The sequence below is a fragment of the Quercus lobata genome, chromosome 12 (genome assembly GCF_001633185.2).
Source record: "Quercus lobata isolate SW786 chromosome 12, ValleyOak3.0 Primary Assembly, whole genome shotgun sequence".
In the NCBI taxonomy this organism is placed as follows: domain Eukaryota; kingdom Viridiplantae; phylum Streptophyta; class Magnoliopsida; order Fagales; family Fagaceae; genus Quercus; species Quercus lobata.
This window is the reverse complement of record NC_044915.1, coordinates 6,575,288-6,591,287: the sequence shown is the minus strand read 5'-3', so window position 1 is coordinate 6,591,287 and position 16,000 is coordinate 6,575,288. Positions and strand designations below refer to the sequence as shown.

Below are 16,000 nucleotides of genomic sequence, written 5' to 3'. Positions count from 1 at the left end.
CATGGGCTCCTTGGTCTTCACTGTTTTGAGAATCATGTCAGCATTATCACAAAGTCAACTCATATCCTTTCGGACTTGGTTTACAATCATTGGACTTAGCTTGGCTCCTTGTATCGACACAAAAGTCTCATTTTATGTGGAATTTTTGTCATTTATGTAACAACCTTATGATTTTATGATAAAAAAAAATTATGTTGAGATGCATACGAATACGATAACAAGCATGAAAAGTCATTCTTCGAAGTATATATATATGATAAACATGAACAATCTTTGATCTACATCCTTGAAAAAACCCTTGTTCATATTGACAAACATTTGATGACAATAATGATAAATCATCTTTTAAATTTCTTTGTCCATTTGGATGAAGAGATGCCAATAGGCCAAGGTCTTATTCCATCATCTTGCTTGAGGTTGTGAGTGAGTTTTATTTTTTTAGGTCAACATAGAAGAAGAGGTCTAATGGGAAGAAAAGTTGTTGGCGAGTCGCAAGTGCAACACGTGAATGATGAGGTTTGGTGAGAACTCATATATCCTACAGTCCAGATAGATCATAGATAGTTGCAAATTTAAAATTTGATAAAATTATATTATACTGCCGTCGATATAGATAATTTATTTATTACACGATTTGGAAGTCGATGTAACGTGTAGGATAAGGGTGATTTCATTTTTTTTTTCTTTGATAAGGTTTGACTTTGAATAAGTTCATTATTAGTCACTTCTTGGTGTAATTAAATGAATTATAAATAATGGAAACAAAGAATTAAAATAGGTGCACCGTGCATCCATAGTCAAGAATATTGTCAGTCAGGTGTAAGAATCAAGTAAGTTTATCTCTAAAAGTGAGAAATCCTTGTTTGCTGAGTAGTTTTAGCTACAATATATTGGGTATTGAAAAGTTATACGCGACAAAAAACTGAATTAATGTTCAAAAAGCTTATAAATAATAAATCAAAATCTTGTAAACAAAATCTAAATAACATGTGGGCTAGCAGACTGCAAATTTCACTTAAATGGGTGAAACAAAATAATATATGCATTATGACTTGTCCCTCAAGTTCATTTAGTCTATTTCTCAAAAAAAAAAAGTTCATTTAGTCTACCACCCAGGTTGTCCCCAAAGGAATAACAATGATTAATGATATAGTGTATGTTTTTGTTCCGTAAAGTTTTATATGAATTAAATGATTGATATAAAAAAAATATATATATATATATATTTTTATGAATAAGCATAATTGTCTTATAAATGCTTGAACATAATACAATTTTATTTTAGAATTTAACATTAAGTAAAGTTAGACCTGCAAATATGTTGAGTTGCGCGAGATCATGTTCCATCTAATTGAGTTTTGGTCAAACTTAGTATAGGCTATAAATAGATTATACTAAAATGGGTTGCAAAATTTATAATCCCTATTCGTTCTTTAACAGGTTGGCTAAATTTGGTATTATATATTTTTTTCACATATAAAAAATATTAAGTAAATAAATAAAACATATTCTTTTTCTTCCTTCTAATATAAATAAAAAAAACATAAAAATAAAATTTAAATTATTCATTAATTCACTGCCATAGTAATTACACAAAAGAATAGAATAAAACTAGAGTAGGGGATGGATTCTCCATAATAACATCTTCATCACCATCCAATATTTTTTAAGATGCTCCCCCCTCCCATTTAAATCCTTAATTTCTCTCCAATTTTCATTTAGATTTGAGACTATTGGTATCTAAAAAATTCAATGGGTTCTCCCTATATATATATATATATATATATAAAATTTCACAAATAAATTTTTTTATCCCCTTTTAATTCCCATCCAATAAGTGGGATGAGATAGGAGTATTCAGACCCCCAATTCTCCCCATGAATAGTATAAAATGACGAGAATGAGTAAATGCTCTTTGCAATGTCTTACCTTTTTTTTTTTTTTTTTTTTGAGAAATATGTCTTACCAATCTTTGATAAAGTGTTATCCTAGCAAAGTTTATTCTATTTTCATTATAATGATAAATAAAGAAAAACAGTAAAAGTAACACGTATAATTGTCTTAGGTGATAAATTATTTGGTAGTATGCCAATGTATTCCAACAACTATTGTTATTTTTGGATATATAAAATACTTAATTTTATGCCTTATAACGTGAGAGCAGATCACATTTAGAAATATCATTTTTTTTTGTTGTTGACAAGTTTGTAGCTAATATTATAACATGTAGCTCTTGTACCTCATGGAAGTATGGAACAAGACTAGAATTTGAAGAAAATAAGTATGGAACAAGATGGAAATTGAAGAAAATAACTCCCCCTCTACCTATCTTCCCATGTACTAGAATCCAAAAGCATTAATGCTTTCTGCATCTGTAAATTAAAGAAGAAAGGCCTTCATAATTCATACTCATTCTAGCTGTAAGAACAACAACATAAGCAAGAAACATGCATGTTTCTTAGACTTAGATGAAGACTTAGATTTTTTTTTTATATATATATATATATATATATAATGAATTTGGGATTAATGTCTTTTAATGAATTCAATTTATTAGGAAGGTTTCTTCCAATCTGCCTAATAAAAAAAAAAAAATCATTTTACAATATAAGAGGGATGGGATAGGAGTATACAGACCCCAATTCTCCTCATGGATAGAATAAAATAGGAGAGTAAAATAATTTGAATCATTAAAAAGTCTTTTTGGAAATGTCTTTCCAATCTTTGATAAAGTGTTATCATAGCCATAGTTGTCAAACCGTGAATCGTATCGTGAATCGATTTTTAATTTTTTCGTATCATGTATCGTATCGTGCATTGTAAGATACACAAACACTTAATAAAATTTATAAAAATTATAAATATACATATATAAAGGATATATTCATTATAAATTTTAAATATATTCAACTAATGACTAATTTATTCATCCCTTATGTAATAATATTTAACAAACTAACTAAATAAATCAAACTAGCATGTGTTCATAACATTCACATTAAAATTACTTAAATTCAAAAGTGATAATATATTACAAATGACTCAAAAACAATAATTTATTTTCACCATCTTCATCAAATTGCATAATCAACCCCATCTAAGTCAACACTATCATCATATTTATAATTTTACAAATTTATTTCTTCATTAAAATTTTCTTCATTGTCATTCGTTATTAACATTTACTATCTCTTCTTGTTCTTTCTATTTCTATAAAAATAAAAAAAAAAATAAAAAAAAAATTGGCATTCTAGTTTCTTGGACTTAAAACAATAAAGATAAAAAAAAAAATTTAAAAAAAATTTTAAAATATTAAAATGAAAGGTAAGTATGTACTTTGTAGTGCAATTGTAGGAGAGGGGAAAAAACTTATGAATATGTTATTTTAGTAAGCTAAATTAAGTAAACTAATAATTTTGTGTTAAAAACAAGTCTAACAACTTGTTAGATTCAAATAGAAGTACAAATTTTAACAAAAAATCTTATTTTAAAGTATTTGTTTATGTATCGTACGATACTGACAACTATGATCATAGCACAATTTCTTTTATTTTCATTAATATGAAAAGAATAGTAAATGTAACATGCATAATTATTTTAAGTGATAAATTGTTTGGTAATTTTTTTTTTTTGAACAAATTGTATGGTAATTAACATGTGGTGTCTTGTACCGGCTTGTTCCAAACTCTTTAGTTTTAATGCAATCTTTTTTTTATTTTTTATTTTTTTATATATAAATATATATATATATATATGAATATATATTATTGTCAATTTCTTTAAAATATATATATATATATATATATTTTTTATGTTAAAATACTTAATATTAAAAAAATAAGATAAAAATATTGTCCTATCAGCGATACTTAATTTTATCCCCTATAACGTGAAAGCAAATCAAAACTTTAATATCATTTGTTTTTTGTTTGACTAGTTTTTGTAAGTAAAATATTTCCACTCTACCTATCTTCCCATGAACTAAAATCCAAAGGCATATTTCTCCTTCCATCTATAAAAACAAAGAAAGGCCTGCATAATTCATAGTCATTCTAGCTGTAAAATCAGCAAAATCAAAAGCAATCAAACATGACTCAGATGAAGACTCAGATTGTTTCCAGAACTTGCATCAAACCCTCTTCACCTACTCCTCACAACCTCAAAACCTTCAAACTCTCTCTTCTTGACCAGCTCTCTCCGGCCATCCATGGCAACATGACCTTCTTCTTCCCCGCAGATGTCGCCGCCACCACCGACCCTGATATTGAATTCTCACGCAAATCCCGACTCCTCCAGGAATCCGTATCCGATACCCTCACCCGCTTCTACCCCCTCGCCGGCCGCCTCCTTGACGCCTCCACCATTGACTGCAACGACTCTGGTGGGTTCTTCATCGAAGCCCAATGTGATAGCCCGCTTTCTGACTTCCTTAGCAAACCAAACTTTGAGACACTTGATCAATTCCTTCCCACCACTGACCCTCAAACCATGGAATTGTCCAAGGGTTCCATGTGGCTTATCAAGTTCACCAAGTTCAACTGCGGTGGCACCACAATTAGTGTTTCCCTTACACACAAGATCGCCGATATCGCTGCGCTACTAACGCTGTTAAAGAGCTGGACCGAGGCATGTCGAGGTTTGAGGGAACCTACTCTCCCCGATTTCACCGGATCTTCTCTCTTGCCGCCTAGAGAGATTCCGGGCATGTCAGGATCTCTGAATATTGCCGGCGATAAGTTCATAGCAAGGAGGTTCGTGGTCAGTGCCTCTAAAATTGCGGAGCTTAAAGAAAAAGTTATAAGCATGACTGGACGAGAGCAGTACTATCCTTCACGTGTGGAACTAATACTAGCAAAACTCTGGAAATGTGCAGCAGCGGTTGTCAAATCAAAAACCGGGTCTTTCAAGCCCACCGCGTTGTTTCAAGCAGTGAACCTCCGAGGTAGAATGGACCCACCTCTGCCTGACACGGTGTTCGGGAACTTTGTGTGGCCGTTTGCAGTGTTTGTTGAAGAAGAGAGCGACCTGGAACTACACAAGCTAGTGCAAAGCATGAGGGAGACAAAGAATGACTTCCTCAACAACAAGGCAAACAAGTTCAGAGGGGAGGGAGGTTTCTCAGCTCTAATGGAAGCTCTCAAAGAGAGGGCAGAGATCTTCAGGAATAGGAAGGAATTGGTGGTATACAAATGCTCAAGTTGGTGCAAATTTCCATTGTATGAAACCGATTTCGGCTGGGGCAAGCCGGCATGGATGACAAGCATAAACAAGCTTGTGAGTAATACCATTTCTTTGCAGGACACGACTGACGGTGCAGTCGAAGTTCTTATGACCTTGGATGAGGAAGAGATGTCCATATTTGAACGCCATGAGGAGCTCCTGGAATTTGCTTCAGTCAACCCCAGCATTGATGTTTGATTTCGTTCATTACTGCTTAAATTTAATGGTTTCAGGGTTTTCTATGTGTTCATGAAATTTGTAATTGTCCTAGTATATTACATGTCTTGGCTTTCGTTCATGAATAGGTGATTATTTTTATTTATTTTTCTGGAGAAAATAATTATGAAATGTAAACTACAAATTTAGGTTGGTGGGGTTGTAAGAGTGCTGTAATTTTATAATGGGTAGGATTGTTTCGGGGCAATGATAATCTCACGTATACTATTTTATATCTATTTCTTTTTCATTTACTTTCATGTTGTGAATGTGTGGACCTTGTTTTTTCTCCTTCTAAAATGTGCGCATCTCAACATCAATTATGAATATTTATGTAAAATGGAGGATCTACACAGGGAAATAGTATGTTTTGCTATTGGGACGTTTGCCTCAAAAAGTCTTTGTTTAAACGAAAGTAAAATTTGGGTTTCGTAATAGAAAGATATATCCAGTCTTAAATTAAAATTGAAATCCGTCCCAGAAATATAAAGTTAACACGAAAGCAACTAATTAGTCCTTGCAGAATCATTTAGCAAAAACAAAAAGTCCTTGCAGAGTCGAAGTTAGCTGAGACCAGTACCCTATCCCTGAAACCCATCTTTGCCTATTCCAATTGAAATGAAATAAAGTATGAAAAATTTTTAAAACTTTTATAGTAACTAAGAAAGAAATTAATAATTTTTTAAAGGAAATGGAGAAATGTGAGTAATATTTAATTAGAGTAAAAAGAGAGTTGAATATTTAATTTCTTGGTTTGTAGTAGTTGGTAGGCACGTTGAGTAAGTCAAGTCTTTTTTTTTTAAGGAAACTCACCGACTGCCCAAGTAATCCTGATGTGGTCCAGCTGACAGTCAAAATGTGCAACTGCATATATTAGTAGGAATAAGAAACATCCAAAAGATGTTATTTCTTCCCATAATGCCTTTTGAAGGCTTTGGGGTAGTAATTAAGAACAATGGTAAAGATCGTAGCCAAAATAACACATCCCTACTTAAGAGTACCCTAGATCGTTGAGGTGTGATGCCCTTTTTTAACAAGTGAACCAAGTGGATAACTTTAGGTCGAAGCTCTTGCAAGAACTCTTCGATAACTTTGAGCTTAAATGATGGGTCAATAAGATGATAATGACAGCAGTGTTAGGGATGGTACCGCTCAAATGGAATCTTGGGAGGAAAGATTAAGACGAGCTACTCAAATAGCCAAATCTTCAAAATAGAAAATAATAAAAACGTGAGATAAGGTGCCTCTTGGTACTTGCAAATAAGAGTTTGAAAGAGAATAATTTCCATGGGTTGGGGAACTACCTCTCATGCACCATTTATGTCTGTGATTCCAAATTGTCCATAGGATAGTGAACAAGGATTGCAAATAGAACATCTTCTTCTGGTCCATAGATAGATTCCTCATCCTCTTTACAAATATATAGGACAGGTGCTAATGGCTAGGATACCCTTGTTACACGATCAAATTGACTGATATGTAATCTTATAGAATTTTCATCGTGTGACTCTCTTGGTGGACTTTGAACAAATCCTACTAGCTCCCCCTTTTTTTTTTTTTTCACCAGTGTGTCATCTATGGACCTCTCATACACCATCTACTAAAACCTCGTGTCAACCTTACATATTCAACCTTGATAATCGGCTTGCACGTCCATAGGATCATCTCCTTGTGAGCTTTATGGACTTGACTTATGCAATAAACACTTGTGTGGGCTCCCAAATACACACCCCCACCTTGCTTGAATGGCTATAGGGACCCTTAACACCTTGCTACCTTGCCACACACCACCATGGACTCTAATACCTCTTTTGGAGATATAACACATTGGGTAAACATCAATAAAGTAGTTAGTTTAACATATGAAACATTACTTAACCTAAAAGTTTAAGCCTATGAGTTTTAGCACAACTATGTTTTATTAACCACTCACTTTTATTCAATATGAGACTTCACTCACACATATATAATTAATATAAATAAATAAATAAAAATAGGCAAAAATTAGGGAACATTTATCATAAAGTAGCTCGAATAACATGCACTAAATTTAGTGTTGAGTTCCAGTACTCGTCATTCCTTCAATTGGTGTAAGTGCATGTATCTTGTAACATTATATAGGATGAGTTCTATTAAAAACTCTTTATATGGTTTAGTGGAATGTTAGATTTACAGGAGTATCTTTGATGTGACTATGGAAGTAGGACCACTTCCTATGAGGATTGGGCTAATTCTCTAAAATTGCTTGTGAAAGTTGTGATTAAGCACAAGGCTGTAATGTGCTGGCTTAGAAACTTTTTACAGAACACTTGAATATTATGTATGTGAAGTAATGTTTTGTTTTCCACATTAAAAGTCATAATTCAAGGCATTGTTCACTATTAATTTTAGAACAACATTGCTAAAAACATTGATTGACGGTTCAAGCCATTAGCATCATTATGCATAATATTCTATGAGGACCCAATATTTTTTATTTTTTTTTATTTTATCTATTAGATTTTTATAAAAATGGAAAATTATACTTTATCACCTTAAACTATACTCTAGATTACGCTTTGCACCCTAAACTATTCAAATGCATAACTTGCTAAACTATGACACTTATTACACTTTACACTCCGACATTAGTTTTACTTTTATCTACAGAATTTTCATGCATGTGACACACACATGTGTTTTGCAGCCCTCTCTCCAAATCAAAACCCTCAAACTATTAAAATGCATAACTTGCACCATAAACTATGAAACTTATTACACTTTACACCCCAACATTAGTTTTACTGTTATCTATAGAATTTTCATGCATGTGACACGCACATGTGTTTTGCAGCCCTCTCCCCAAATCAAAACCCTCAAACCCTAAAACCCCAAATCAAAAAATATCTTTGGCTCCACCACGGCTTCACCATCACCCAACATCATGACACCATTGCACCATCACCATGATGAACGCTCTAAAATGTTTGAGAGAAATTTTGAGTTTCATATTTGTAATTCATATTATCGAGTTTGTATTGCAAAACAGATTCTGAAGATTGAACATTGATGTTGTTCTTCTTGTTGTTTTTGTTTATATTTAAGCATGCCATAGTCTCCTGATAAACGATTCCATTGAGAGCATATCAAAACATACACTGAGAGCAACTTTTTCTAGAAACTATCCTCAACTTTCATTTTCTCTAATTGAACATGCAATTTAACGTGTATAATCTAACTCAAAGGAGCACATAATACGTGGTCTAATCAAATTATTTAGCATTCACTGTAACAACTCCGGAGTGTTCTTGACATAAGACTACAAAGCTGGAAAATATTCTTTAGAGTTACAGGGTTTTGATTTGGAGAGAGGGCTGTACCTCTACATGTGAGAGAGAGAGATGAAAAAAATTAAAGGAAAGAAGCTTTTAATTTAATTGATTGTGAAGGGAATTTTTTTTTATTTTTTATTTATCTTTTAACTTTGTTTCACTTAAGCAAAACACGTGTGTGTCGGGGTTCAAAGTGTAATAAGTGTCATAGTTTAGGGTGCAAACTTTGTATTCGAATAGTTTAGGATAAAAAATATAATTTGGAGTAGAGTTTAAAATGGTAAAATATAATTTCCCTTTATAAAAATAAGTAGGGAATTGTTGCAATATTTTTAATAAAATTATTATTTCATTCTAAATATTGAATAAAACATTACTGACGTATTTTTAGCATTTCAGTTTTACATTTTTTTTATACAAGATGAAATTTCTATTTTAGCCTAATCTAAGTATATATGTGTGTGAAGCTTCCTCTTGGAAACTTAAACCCCCGTCCTTACCTCTCACACTTCACAAGTATTTATACTTGTGGAGTGACCACTGCATCATGGGTGCACAGTGGCCACTCCACAATAATAATAACATATTGGATAGTCGTGAGTTACTTGTCATCTGACTATTCATATGAGTTGGCAAGCTTTGTGAACGTTAGCGGCTAATGGTTTTAAAACTATCATTGATTTCCATGAATTTCTATTAGTATTCAATTTTGCTCCAACTGTTTCTTTAGTTGGAAAATTTTAATGTCATTAAAATCAATTCTTCAATGTTATATTACGGTTAGATGTAGAATTTGAGTTATGATACATCTATTAGGTTTTAAAGATTTAGGATTAAATGTTTAGAGTCCTAATTTGTTTATGTTGGCAAATTGAGAACAAAAATATGTCTGGAATGAGTGTTAGACATTGCTCAAGATAATTCAAGTCAGGTCTCAAGAACATTCAAGCTGTAGAATTCAACTTTAGTGAAATTCGACCGATCAAAAATTACATTCGATCGATCGAAAATCACAGAAATATAGATTTTGTAGAATTTTAAATTAGGCCCAAGCCACAAAAATGTTTAGGGTTTTTGTCCAACAATTCTAAGTATAAAAGGAAAACCCTAACTACGTTTTGAAGACTCTTGGAAGATTTGTGAGTTACACCTATGAGATCTGAGAAGTTCTATACCTTCTACCTCAACAAGTATCTATTGGATCAAGAGATTTACAATCAAGAATTGGTGGAATCAAGTTGCTACTACAAGATCAACAAGTGGTGATCTAAAACCTTTGAGTGGGATTTCAAAATCATAAGAGTGGGAGCTTGTGTGATGAAATCCAATAGAGAAGAGTCTGTGGATTTGGAGCTTGCACATGGTCGTGCCAGTAAGTTACTACTGGAGGTTGCAATAGATTTAGGGTTAAATATTTTGTAAAAACTTCAATTCTCTATTAGTGGATTTGTTTACCTTGAGAATAGCTAGGTCAATCCTCCCCATGATTTTACCTTGAAACGGTTCGTTTCATTGGTTTTCGTGGGTGATCGTATCTGTGTGTTATTTATTTTTTCGCTATTTGCATGATATGATCTTTCACTGTTTAACCTAGATCTCAGAATTAACCTAAATAATCACTTGGCTAATATATTAGGTTAAACAATTTGCTTTAAGGGGTCTAAACAAACAAACAACATCCACAATATTTTACCACAATTTACAAAAAATTCTAGTTGCTAGACCCACCACTGAAATAACTTTTTTACTAAAAGTTTTTCAATTAAAATTTATTTTAAAATTGTTGTAAAAATGTTGTTAACATAAGCTTTCCCCTTGAATTTATATGCGAAACTCATCTTGACCAATAAAAATTTATGGTTAACTAAGTAGTTAAAAGAGGAAGAGGTAATATATGTTCTCTAACTCTCTCACTTTAACAACCAATTCTTACCCTCTTCTTCACCATCTGCTTAATTATATATTTATATATACATATACCAATCTTAAGCCTCAAATAAAATACTACTATTTTTATATATACATTTATGGGTAAAAGAAATACTATTTGAGAACTTCTCACCTTATAAATAGTGTATTCTTGTAAGGTTGGTAGTTGGAATAGTTGTATCTTGCGGACTACATGCAAAATTGTTGGTCTATTACACTAAAAAAAATTGTAAACAGTGTGTGTATAGTTGTCAAGAGAACGACCTAATTTGCACCTCAAGTCCACCAACTTTAAATTTATGGAATTGATAGTAATAATTTATTTCTCATATTATAAAATATATTCTAGCACCAACTAGGTAATATCTCTCAATTTATTCTCTATTTTATGGTAAAGTGTATGTGAAATAACATTATATAAATAATTATTTTATAAATTATGAAATGCGTTTTATTTATTAATTTATGTTCATAGGAACAGTATATAGTTGGCAACTTCTATTCTCCACTACTCCAACCCAGGAGTTAGTAACGTACACACTAAGGAACACCTAGCCCTAACAAGTTTCATGGAAAAAACTAAAGGCGATAATTCGAAAAGAGGTCTGCAGTGGTATGTGGGAAAATTATATTACTGGTGGGAAAACATATTATTTAAAAAAAAATATTCTTTAACTTAAAAAAAAAAAATTATTTAAAAAAATTATTTTGAAAAGAAAACTAAACAACGAGAAAGTTTTACCCTAGAACAACGTGAACATGGTCTTCCTTGTTAGGATATATGTGATTTAATGTTAGGAACATATGTTACTATTTTTATGTAATTAGCTAATTTTTTGACAAAACACACTTTACTTGTAATTGGGTAGATCTAGGATGTGTTTAATATTTTAAGGAACAAGGTTTCAAGTTCAAATGTTAAAACCATGCAAGTTTGTCCAAAAATCAAGTGAGAAAGTGCTGGATTTTAAAACTCGACAGTTAGCATCTGTTGAGGTCCAAAAAAAAAAAGGGGTTACAATAAAATAAGCCCAAAAGAAATGGAAGAGCAAGTCAAGCCCAAAAGAAATGGAAGAGCAAGTCAAAGCCCAAAAGAAAAAATCCAGGCTAAACCCAAAAGTAACAGGAACGGATGACCCATGGGGGATAAAAGAAAAGCCAGAGGATCCTGAAGCCCAAAAAAGGAAGCAGCATCCCAAAAGAGACCATGGCAAAAATATAAAGAAGCAAGGATCCCCAGAACCCTTCAAGCACAAATAAAAAGGAAGACTGAGACAGATCGGTAGAAAGAAGACAGGAAAAGAAGAAAAAAACAAGAAGCGCAAAACGACCTCTCATAGCACAGACAGCAAAAGGCCTCGGGGAACCAGGACAGGGAAGAAAGAATAGCAACGAACGACTTTCGTTGATGGCAGAACAAGATTCCGCCCAAATAGGAAAGAAAGGGAAAAGAGAAACACGCCAGAAATGGGGATACCGAGAAGGGCATACCTCAGCACGTCCCAAAGAGGATGACCGACCAGAAGCTTTTGAAGGAATCAGAACCAAGAGAAGGGAAGAATGAGGGAAAACGGCAAAGGAACTTACCAAGGCAACAGGGACAGAACATGCTCTGTTTGCAAAAGAGCAAAACAGAGGAACCCGGGATACCCAGAAAAATTCCATTATAAAAGGAGGGGACGGGTCGTGAAGAAAGGGACGAGAAAAAAGAAAAGAAGCACAAAAAAAAAAGAGAAGAAACTCTCTAGGAAGAACCATCAGAAAGATCCATCCAGAAAGAAAAATACTAAGGGAAGAACAAAATACTGTCTTCCGATATCCTGTAAAGGCCACTATTGCACATACTCGGATTCAACGGGAATCAAACTTTGCAAGTTTTGAAGGCTGAAATAGCCATTCAAGACTGCAATTTTTGAGCTTGATTGGACCTTGTATCACGTCTTAGTGAGCTTTCTGTAATCAAACAGACAATTTGTTAATAAAATACTGCTTATTAATTCCCAGGATCCCACTGCACCTTTTTCTTTATCGTTCTTTTTTTTTTGCTAATCCTGTCTTTCTTCTGAATTTACGTTGTTAATATTTTGGCATTCTACAATATCCTCGTTTGTCATTTTTGTATGATGTCAGGAGTATTCTCTGCACCTACTTGACTCTTAAACAGCTCGTTAGCTGCGGTGAGCCAAGGCCCGGTCCACCAAATCCTCTCTTCCTTTTTTTTCATTTAGGCCCGGGATCCTTGGGCCTGAGTATCTTGAAAGAAAAGCACTCTCACAGCATCTATTGAGGTTTCAAAGCTGCTGAAGCTCGTGGCTCAACAACTAGCTAGATAGATGGCTATCTATCGAGGTTTATGAAACTTAGTTTTTCAGAACTGTTTTTCATCCAATCCGTAAGTTTGTGTTTAGACTTTCTTTTCTCACAACCCTAAACATATATAAGGATTAGTTTGAGGGCCGTCAAGGGTTACACAGTTATACAAGTGTGAAGCAAAGTCTTATTCATGCAAGTTGCATGTGACCGGAGACAGAATTTACCCTAATTCATCTTTTTCTTAAAGAAGCTACTGTATTTTTACACTGTAGGGTTTTGTGATCAAGGAGTTTCGTGATCTTTATCGTGTGATGAACTGAAAAACTTTGCAACCAACATCTTTCTTAAGTTGGTGATTAAGTCGCATACTAGGATCCGCACATCTATTGGTTAGTCACGTATTGGGAGCCGTGCATTGAAATGAGAGATTGTCACTACAGAACAAGTCCAATCGGGTATTAGAGTAAGAGTTCAACTGTAGGTTGGTATAAGGTACTGGGATTCATTTACTTGTAATCGCTTGTTTTGATAATAGTGGATTCTCGGGAGTGGTGACTTTAAAATCACCAGGTGGGGGTTTTTGTCGTGTAGGTTTTCTCCATTCGAAAACAAATCATTGTGTCAATTTAATTTCCGTTGCATTTAATTTAATTGGTGATTTGTTTGTGCTGCCACGCATATTATATGTTAATTTGATTAATTAATCAATTTGACTAATTAATTAGTTAATCTATTACAAGAGGTCAATATATTCTTGGCCTATCTTTCTTGCATGCGAAGGAGAAAATGAGTAACTTCTTGGTTATTGTTGCATTGACTGTTTGGTGATAATTATGGACAAAAAGTAAAATTAAAAAATTAAAAAAAATTCAAGAAATTGAATGTATATTTTACCTCTAATATATATACTCAAGCTAGATTGTCTCATAAGGGTAGGTGAGCCGTACATACCACATGAATTTGGCAAATCTAGGCCTGCAAAAAAGTCAGCCTGATGACTAAGTCCCGTAAATATCTTACAAAAGACGTGCATGTAAAATAGAGACATGAATGCCATAACCCTAATGAATAGGTTCCAGTACAGGACCCAATCCTTACCCATAGAAAGGTACGTATGAGCTCTAGACTAAGATGATTTTCCATTATCAAAAACTATGGTATACATTAACATGGCAACTGATATTTCCCAGAAAAGAAAAAAAAAATTAAAAAGAAAGGTTTTGCCTATATTCATTAGTAGAACTAAATGCGAAAGGACCAAAAATAAAACAAAAGAAAAAGAAAAGTTTGACCCTAAAAATACTCGATTCAAAACAAATATGATATAACATGGCCTTCTTCCAAAGTTCAAAAAATACTTGTGGCGCGTTGTGGATGAGTCAGTCAAATAATTGTGGATAGGATTAAAAATTATAAAAAAAAAAAAAAAAAATTTAAGGAATTGAATAATCAATCATTCAAGGTCGCCAGATAAGATCACATCAAAGTAGGTGAGCCGTAAACCACAAGTATTTTCTTAGGGAATCACGAAACTGATTTTCAAATTCCCTATGGGCATGTTAGAATGGGATTTGGATCCGTTGCAATGTCTTCGGTGTTGCATCTAGTGTAATTACACTACATTTATTCACATTAATTTTTAGGTGAAAAATACATTTTAGTCTCTACATTTTCAGATGATTCTTATTTTAGTTCCTATATTTTATTTTTACCGCTTTTAGTCCCTATCTTGAAAAACGTTTCCCGTTTTGGTCCCTGCCGTTACATCAGAAACGGGAAAAGCTGACGTGGCAAACGACAGGAATAAATAATGCTAAATTAATATCTACGTGGCATAAATTAATAATAAAAAAAATTTTTTGGCATTAAAAAATGCCACGTCAGTATTTAAATTAAAAAAATTAATTTTAACTAAATAAAAAAAATTAAAAACTAAAAATCATATAAATTGAGATCTAAGTGTGTTTTGAACAAGAACAATAAGAACACAAACTCAAATTCAAGAACACAAACCCAGAAATAAAATAAAATAAAAAAAATCCCCACCTCTCCTTGCTCTCCGATTCCATCTGTAACCTCAATTTCTCTCCTTTCCTTTCCCTTTTTCTCTCTTCCATTATTTTCAATCCACTCCAATTTCTAATCCTTCGATTTCACTTTTCTTTCGCAAATTCAAAATCCCCAATTCTTTTTTCCCTGGGGTTTTCGGTTTTTACTTAATTGGAAAATGGAAGGGAATAAAGACGACGCTTTGAAATGCTTGAGAATCAGTAAACAAGCTATGGAAGCTGGAGATCGAAGCCAAGCCTTGAAATTCATCTCCAAAGCTTGTCATCTCGATCCCACTCTTCCGGTCGATGATCTCTTATCGGAGATTGAGAAAGAATCCAATGGGCCCGGTGATCCACAAACTCAAGGCTCCTCCGGGCCTACCAATAATGGTACATCGGAGCCATCGAAACCGTCTGATAAGCCATCGGTCTGCCACCGAGGTCCCTCTTCATCGTCGGCCTCAACGGCGTCTGCGTCGACCTCGTACATGAAGGAGCAAATCGTGATCATGAGGCAGATAAAGAAGAAGAAAGACTACTACGAGATTTTGGGGGTGGAGAAGAGTTGCACGGTCGAGGATCGCCTGAGATCTACAGATTCAACGATCCAAACCCTGGCTACTCCCAATCTCCGTTCAGCTCCGACGGTCCGGTGCTTCCGCCACCGACTGAAATGGAGCCAGAGGAAGGTTTTGCTCTTCGTGAATGGAGGCGGTGAGCATTTCAGTCCTTTTGATTTTTGATTTATTTATTTATTTTTGTGAGACTTGAATTCTCTGATTTGTTGATTTTTCTATATCTAATTTGTATTTTGTTGCAATCTGCTTAGATCTGTAAATTTTTTTTTTTTTTTTTTTAAATTTATGGGTTTGTGTTCTTGGATCTGAGATTGTGTTCTTGTAGTTCTTGTTTAAGACACACTTAGATCTCAATACATATGATTTTTAGTTTTTAATTCTG

The 16,000-nt window shown here is 33.5% G+C and overlaps 2 protein-coding genes across 2 annotated transcripts; both read left to right on the top strand.

Annotated features, from left to right (window-relative positions):
• Positions 1 to 4,004: 4,004 nt before the first annotated feature.
• LOC115972362 (vinorine synthase-like) lies at positions 4,005 to 5,645 on the top strand. Its single transcript, XM_031092629.1, has one exon. The coding sequence runs from the start codon at positions 4,090 to 4,092 to the stop codon at positions 5,416 to 5,418; it is 1,329 nt and encodes a 442-aa protein (XP_030948489.1). The 5' UTR covers positions 4,005 to 4,089; the 3' UTR covers positions 5,419 to 5,645.
• Positions 5,646 to 15,216: 9,571 nt separating this feature from the next.
• LOC115970146 (chaperone protein dnaJ 49-like) lies at positions 15,217 to 15,783 on the top strand. The gene has a single exon (XM_031089811.1). The coding sequence runs from the start codon at positions 15,217 to 15,219 to the stop codon at positions 15,781 to 15,783; it is 567 nt and encodes a 188-aa protein (XP_030945671.1).
• The last annotated feature ends 217 nt before the right edge of the window (positions 15,784 to 16,000 follow it).